At 36.4% G+C, this 7,445-nt stretch overlaps 1 protein-coding gene across 1 annotated transcript in view; it reads right to left on the bottom strand.

Annotated features, from left to right (window-relative positions):
- The window catches only part of ITGA1 (integrin, alpha 1), a 177,490-nt gene that overhangs the window by 122,633 nt on the left and 47,412 nt on the right, over window positions 1–7,445 (bottom strand). Inside the window, exon 2 of the mRNA XM_012655294.1 lies at window positions 399–519. Coding sequence (XP_012510748.1) covers window positions 399–519 — 121 coding nt within the window. The remainder of the gene's footprint in view (window positions 1–398; window positions 520–7,445) is intronic.

Raw genomic sequence — 7,445 nt, 5'->3', positions numbered from 1 at the left:
GAAGTGATATTAACCCTTTCGAGGCACCATTTCATCTGCCTCCTAAATCTTCCTGCTAAATTTCAGCCTAGTGTATTCAAGCTACTCTAAAATGAGAACAATTGAGGAACTCTTGCCAAAATAACACAATTACCAAATAAAGACTATTTTGAAAAGGATCTTCCTTGAGGTCAATTCAGGCTTCAACAGAAGTCACTAACCACTTCCTCTAATATTGCCAAGAAATTTTTCCTTTTTTACTTTAAGTCAGTTTCCATTACCAAACAATTTGACTGCATTTTCTACCATAAACGATTCATTCTGTCAAAGTTTCATTCATAAAACAAACTGTAGTCAAGTAATATTTTCCACTACCTTGTAAAATAACTAAACAACAACAACAAAACTCACTGACTTACCATTTTCCTTCTTCATTTTCATATTGTTGAACAGTATATCCAAACATGTCCTCCACTGGGCCACTGAATGTCATCGAATTTTTCACATCAACATTGAATGATGCGCAGAAGCCTAGAATAACTTTAGGAGGGAAAACAAAACAAAGGCCAGTTACATGATGTTAACCAAGGTTCCATCATGTTTTGAATTATGGAAGGCATTCTTAAGGTAACCATTGAAAGCTGTGTTATCATTTTTTAAAAAAAGCAATGAAGATCGAAGAATGAGAACCTCAAGGAAGGTCTTCAATATTAACTGTATTACTGAAAATCAACATAATGGCTTTAAAGAATACAAGTGTTAACATTCAAACAAAGTTCCATAGTAATTTAGTATTTGCATCATTCCAGAACTAAAGATTTCAGAATGGGCAGGAAAGAGCTGGCAGAAACACATACGCATACACGGCTAACACAGTTACAGATGGTTTTCCAGTAGTGAGCCCCACAGCAAACCATGACCACCAATGAACTGTAAACAGCCTCATTTTCTCATTTCAACTACAGAGGATGCAAGTATCATCATTTAAAGCCTCATGAGAAAAAACTTTTTCCTTGCTGCTTCTAAAGGGAAAGGCAAACTGATCGTCTCCACCCAGAGACAGCTTTCTATGCAGGCCTGAGATTTGCTCTGCTTCCCTTTCTTAATCAAGCAATGGGTGGAAGCTTACTTATGCTAATACGCTGAGGGCTTCTTACAATGTTGTTTTGGTGACAACCTCACAGGTTGCTGTTGAAATTAAATCAGATGACACATCTAAAGGGTTTACTCAATGCCTGGAACATATTACATATTCGATGAGGGTTAATTCCCTTCAATTTCCCTGTAGTCCAGGTACTGGAAACTCCTAATAAGTTCTGGAATTATTCCCTCAAATAGATAGTGCCAAATTCCTTCCTTGGTACTATTTTTTAAAGTGTCCTTGTGAAGTTCCAAAATATTTCCCTCCTAGATGTAACTAAGAATTCTTCCTAAAGAGCACTGTCCTATAAAATCACAGACCATCGTAAGGTACGTCCAGGGGAGGTTAAATTCAGTTTCCTTTGTTAAGGCCACAATATAGCCACATGAATCCTGAAAAATTCTCTTTCCTAGTCTCATAGCTTCCAACTATATTAAATTACTCCAATCTCTTAATCCTTACTCACTAGAAACTTTCCAATAGATATAGTCTAAATCCAGACTAATTCATAATCTTTACATTTTGGTAACAACTTGCTTATTTGATGCACAGGATTGCAACTTGGAGAAAATTTATTTTTCAAGGAAACAAGCAAAAATACATACTTGTGTATATCTATTATAAATTTTTTTTCCATCTCCCCTTCCTAGAAGTAATATTTTTCACTACTAAAACCTCCTTTTTAAATTTTTTTAAAGAAATCTCTCATAGAGATCATTATTAAATGCTATCTACATTGTAGTTATCTGTGTGAGATATTTTTTTCTCCTAGATTGGAAAGTTCTTAAAAGCAGGGACTTTCTTACTCATCCATCTTATCCCTTATCAAAATCTAGCACAGCTCCTTATACACATACGAGCAATAATGTATTTGTATACTGAAACGTAATATGTGGAAGGAAGATGAATACCAGCTGTAGTTAGAGATGAACTGGTAACCATTTCATTTTAGGTAAGGAAGACTTTATGGAGATAGAAATTTTCAAGTTAGATTTTTAAGGGGAGGAGATTTGGCAGTGAGAAGAAAATGTGTGCCCAGGATTTTGGAGGGTCTCTACAAGTAATAAGATGTAGGACGAGACAAATATGGTTGCAAGATTATGAAGAGATTTGCCTGGCTGGTGTGAAGGAAGCAAAAAAAGACGGGATGGATAGCACAGGTCCTTTTATGTACATTTCCTGTTCATTCTTCAAGGGTGATGGAGAACAGCTGGTTAGCATCTTCTGCATAATAGTCTTTCATGTATTTGAAGACAGTTTTAAACACTGCTTACTCTTTACTGAAAACTAAGTACAGTCATCTACTGCATAACAACGTTTCGGTCAACGACAGACTGCATATTCAACAGTGGTGTCCTATAAGATCATCATTTCATATTTTTACTGTGCCTTTCTCTGTTTAGCTATGTCGAAATACACAAATACTTGCCATTGTGTTACAATTGCCTACAGTATTCAGTACACTAACATCTTGTACAGGTTTGTAGCCTAGGAGGAACAGGCTACACCATAGAGCCTAGGTGTGTAGTAGGCTATGCCATCTAGGTTTGTGTAAGTACACTCTATGATGTTCACACAGTGACAGAATCACCTAACGACACATTTCTCAGAACATATCCCCATTGTTAAGTGACACATGACTGCAGTACATGCTCCTATTCTTTCCTCACAGGTTTTATTCATTTATTTTTTGAACAATTTCAACAGACTATTTTTGATATGAGAAATGCGCAGCGTTTCTCAACTTAGGCACTATTAACATTTTGGTTCAGAAAAGTCTTTGTTATAAGGGCCTATCCCGTTCTTTGGAGGGTGTTTAGCAGCATCCCTGGCCCTTACCCACATGAAGCCAGTAGCACTTCATGAATTGCAATGATCAGACAGTCTTTAGCCACTGCCAAATTCCTGTGGGGCCCAAATTTCTCACAACGGAAAACCACTGTTCAACAGCCAAAGACCAGAATTACATCACCAATTATTTTGTTGAGGAAGGTGACTGAACACCAAGTATGGCCCATAGAATGGCAGCATCTTCATCTCCCGGGAGATTGTGAGGAATGCAGAATCCCAGGCCCTTCCTAGATTTCCTGAATCGGTATCTATTAATACATCTCAACAAGATCCCCAGGCGAGTCATAATCCTGTTCAAGTTTGAGAAGCACAGGTTTGTAACATGGTACTTCTTTTTCATAATGTCAATGCAGGCAAAGGAAGTTGTCTAAATTAAGTGTTCGCCATGCTTTAGACAAAAGGGGAAAGGGATTCTTTTTAATCGAGGTCAATTTCATCCCCTTGAAGGATTTTTCCAGCATGTCATCATCTGTAGTATATTCTCTCCCAAAAGCCATTCATGGGACCCCTTCAACATAAGACCAAGAACTTTTGGTTTCCTTTTGGGGCCTGTTTATTTATTCTACATGTTGTGTGGAATGTCCGGGGGTGTGTGTTGCACTTTTTTTTTTTCATTTCCTGTCCTTGGAATTGTACAGGCAATTTGCCTGAAGTGATTGTAAATCAGCCTCTTTCATGTTTTCTGAGGCACCAAGGAGACTGAAGCACAGGAGATGACATAAAAAACATAGTTTACATCTTGTTCTTTTGATTTAAAGGAGTTAGTAAACAATAAAAACAGCTTCACGTAACTTTTAGTTCAATGTTCATTTTGTTATAACAACTTGTTTTGGAACTTTATGTACTAGAAGTAAAGCAAAATTTTACTTTTTCACAACCAAAGCCAAAATAACAACAACAAAAAAAGCAAATATAGGGAAAATAATAAAAATGATGTGAAATAAATATAGAAAATAGTCTGATGTCAAAAGTAAATTCTGACTTCACGTGTACCAGCAAGAGAGAGGTTTTTTCTCTCTTGCTAACAATAACTATATTGTGTACTTACTATGTGTTACTCTCATTTAATTTGCCAACAATTCTACTATTAAATATTATTATCACCATTCTGAAGATGAGGAGAAGGAAGCTCAGGAAGTACTAACCACACTTCACATTGATTTCAATGTTTGTATCTTAGCCCTAAACTGGAATGGGCTAGTAAAAGGTGATATTGGGATGGGTTTAGAAGAGAGGCCACCTCTTAGTCCATGTAATTCCATCTCCTGAGAGGAAAATTTGGGGAGGAGGCTTTTCTGTACTGGCAGTGGCCTGGTGGGGATGATGGGGGAAGGCTGAGAAAGGAGAGAAGTCATGGCTGCAGGTTCCAGATCAAATTTCTGGGAAGGATTTAGGCTAGAACATATATGTTTAAGTAGAAAAGAAATGAAAAGGCTTGCTCCCCTTCAAATGTGGTTATATATGCTGTACATTTAAGGGTTAAAAACTGAAGAGGAAGATGAGATGGTTGATAGCGAAGGGTATGTCTCTTCAAAGAAATCATTTTGTGCAATTTCTATAGCCCAGAATGAAATTCGATGTATAAGAAAACTAGATGAGAGAGAGGGAGAAGTAACTTTAAGTTCTGTAGTGTTTTCTGCTTACAAAAAATTTTCATATTAATAGTTGTATTGCACTATTCAGTAATCTGTGGAGGTTAGGCAGGGCAGCAAACATTCCTGTCTTTTTTGTGTATTAGGAAACTGAAGCTCAGAGAAGTTGAGTGATTTGTGCAAGGCTAGGCTGCTATTAATGGCAGAGACAGGACTTCAGTGTTGGTCTTTTGAGATCAATCATAGGTTTTCTGTAACTAGAGTGCTATTGAGTTGGTCCAATAAATAAAAATAAAACTAATAACTCAGCTCAAAACAATATTCTAATGGCTCATGGCACTCTTAATCATCTTGTAGCTTTGGAGAATCTGAGAGTAGCAGTGGCAGGAAAAGCTGAATGGAAGCGACAGAGTCTGTGCATCTCCAGAAAGCTTTGATGCTGGTTGAAGGAAGGCTGCTCCTCTACACACCTTTGAGTCCCAACAAGGGTCATTGCAGTCTGCTTGTTTCTAAATGAGGAAAGTTGTCTTCGATCAGGTGGTCCAGAAATCCTGACCTTGCAATATCTAGATGGGAATATTTAATAGCTAATAGAATTCTGAATATTATAAATTACAAGCCCAAGACAAGAGGGTATCAAATAAATGGTGACAAGGGAGACATGTTAAAACATTATTTCTTTCTTTCATAACTTCCTACACGTTTATCCAATTTAGAAATAGGAGAAATCATGCAATTAACATGATTTTTATTATTTTTAATATAAAGAGTGAAATAATGAAACAAGATTAAGATAGGAGATAATAGCACTTATGTTTTTACAGTGAATTAATGGTTTTATAGCAAATTCCTTGGTGATATAGAAAGATGATGATCTTTGGAGATATATGAACCAGGATTTAAACCTAGTCTCTTCATCTATATTATTTATCAAATCAATCATATATTTAACTACTCCACAAATATAAACAAGTCTTTATTCTAGATTGGATATATGCTAGGCCCTGGAAATATAGTTGTCAAAAGATGATGCTCTTGCTTTCACAGAGCTTAAAACTTAGTTGCAGAAAATATGGCAAGTGACTTAACCTCTATGAGCCTCAGTTTATTATATTTAAAAGGAGCTTACAAATAACTTCCTGGTATCGGTTGCTGTGAGACATATAAATTATGCATGTAGCAACAGAGAATGCTCAATAATATGAGCTAATATATTCCATAAGTTGAATTTAAAGAGTCAATTTACCATTGGGTAGTTGAGTTTTATTTCAGAAGAAGATTTTTCCCTCATTCCAATGACGATTTTTATCTTGAAAAGTGATACAGAGGTGTTACATCAGTGGAGACAGGGCAGTGGGTTCATTGACTCATTTCCATAGCAAATTGCCTGTTCATAAACCTGGCTGCAATGATATGTGTAAAGAAAATCTAATATGAGGGTATCAGGCCTTCCCAGTGGAAGAGCTAGCCATGGAGGAGGATGCAGATGACACCTGCCCTTGCAGTTAGGTCCCTTGGGTTCTCATCTCAGTTCCTCAAGATGGGGCGTGTACTTACGATTCCACTCAGGATCTAAGCCAATAGCGAGTCAGGTCTTCTTTCATTCCAATGACAATCTGTTCCCCTCTAACCTATTTCAAGGTTTGCAAGTCTATTACAAAGACAGGGTGACCAGGCAGTGACTCTTTCTAATATATTCAGGCCGTACTAATTAAATCACAGTCCTGAGCCACCTGAGAATCAGAGAACACACCTAGGAAGTGTGATCTTTATGCTGCAGGGTTGCAGAGCCTCCTCTACTGCCCAAACCTGAGCACTGGAGCCTCCTGGTAGAAAGAGTTTATTCACCTCTGTTTGAATGGCATAAACTCTTAAAGTCAGATATGCTCACTGTAACTAATAATGTGATACATTAAATATTTTCTATGCCTCCAAATTTGCTTTTTTCTCCTTAATTCAATTTTGAGGCCATGTAGGGGGTTGAAAGAAAAACATTTTAAACTCTTTAAATTCAACTCTTCAAACATAGTAAAGATTGGAAGCCCTTTTCCTTAATATATGACAAAATGTTTTTATAATAGTAGTCCTATGGATCTGAAATTTTAATTAGTTTAATTACTCTTAATAGGCTAAGTGAGTTGAATCTCAATTTTGATGTACATGGTTGCTATAAAAGATAAAATATAACTCAGAGTATAACTGAATCTGTCCAAAAACTATAGTACTACATCATTCTGGTTGATTTGAAATATGAAATGATTATTTATAGTACTGCAGTCTTGAGAAGAAGGAGGAACCAAAGACCTCTAGTGATAAAGATATGGGAAATAAAGAGAATTAAAATAAATAGTAGTAGAGCCTTGACCAAAGAGTACAAAATCAACATAAGCACTTGGAAATGGCACCATAATCTTGAATACAGGAAATCTATATTTGTTGCAAAAAATAATATATCTAATTCAGTATCTTCTTCAAACAATTGGAATTTCCCTATACAGTTGTGTAAGAAGAAAATCTGGCTCAATAAATCTCACCAAAGTTCTTTCATCAGAAATGAGGTAATATGTCAGCAAGATATCTACCTCCATCAGCAAAGTCCAGAAAAGCCAACCCAAATAAACACCTCAGTATTCAAGCCTTTTCCAAGTTTTATCCTGGGACGCTGCCTTTTAACTTCAGCTTGCTGTAGTGAGTGAATTGTTTTGACTTTTAGTGTTAAAGTCCTGTGGCCCTCCAGTTATTACAAATGGTATTTGAACTTCAAAAGGAGTGTGTGTGTATGTGTCTATCTGTAAATGGCTGGTAGAAATAATTTTTGGCACGTAGTAGGTGTTTAATACAAGTTTGTTAAATGGAGCAGGATGGAATAAATAAAAAAATAA

This window comes from Propithecus coquereli, unplaced genomic scaffold (assembly GCF_000956105.1).
Source record: "Propithecus coquereli isolate 6110/MARCELLA unplaced genomic scaffold, Pcoq_1.0 Scaffold47, whole genome shotgun sequence".
NCBI classification, from domain to species: domain Eukaryota; kingdom Metazoa; phylum Chordata; class Mammalia; order Primates; family Indriidae; genus Propithecus; species Propithecus coquereli.
The sequence above is the reverse complement of the archived record's forward strand: the minus strand, read 5'-3'. Positions and strand labels throughout refer to the sequence as shown.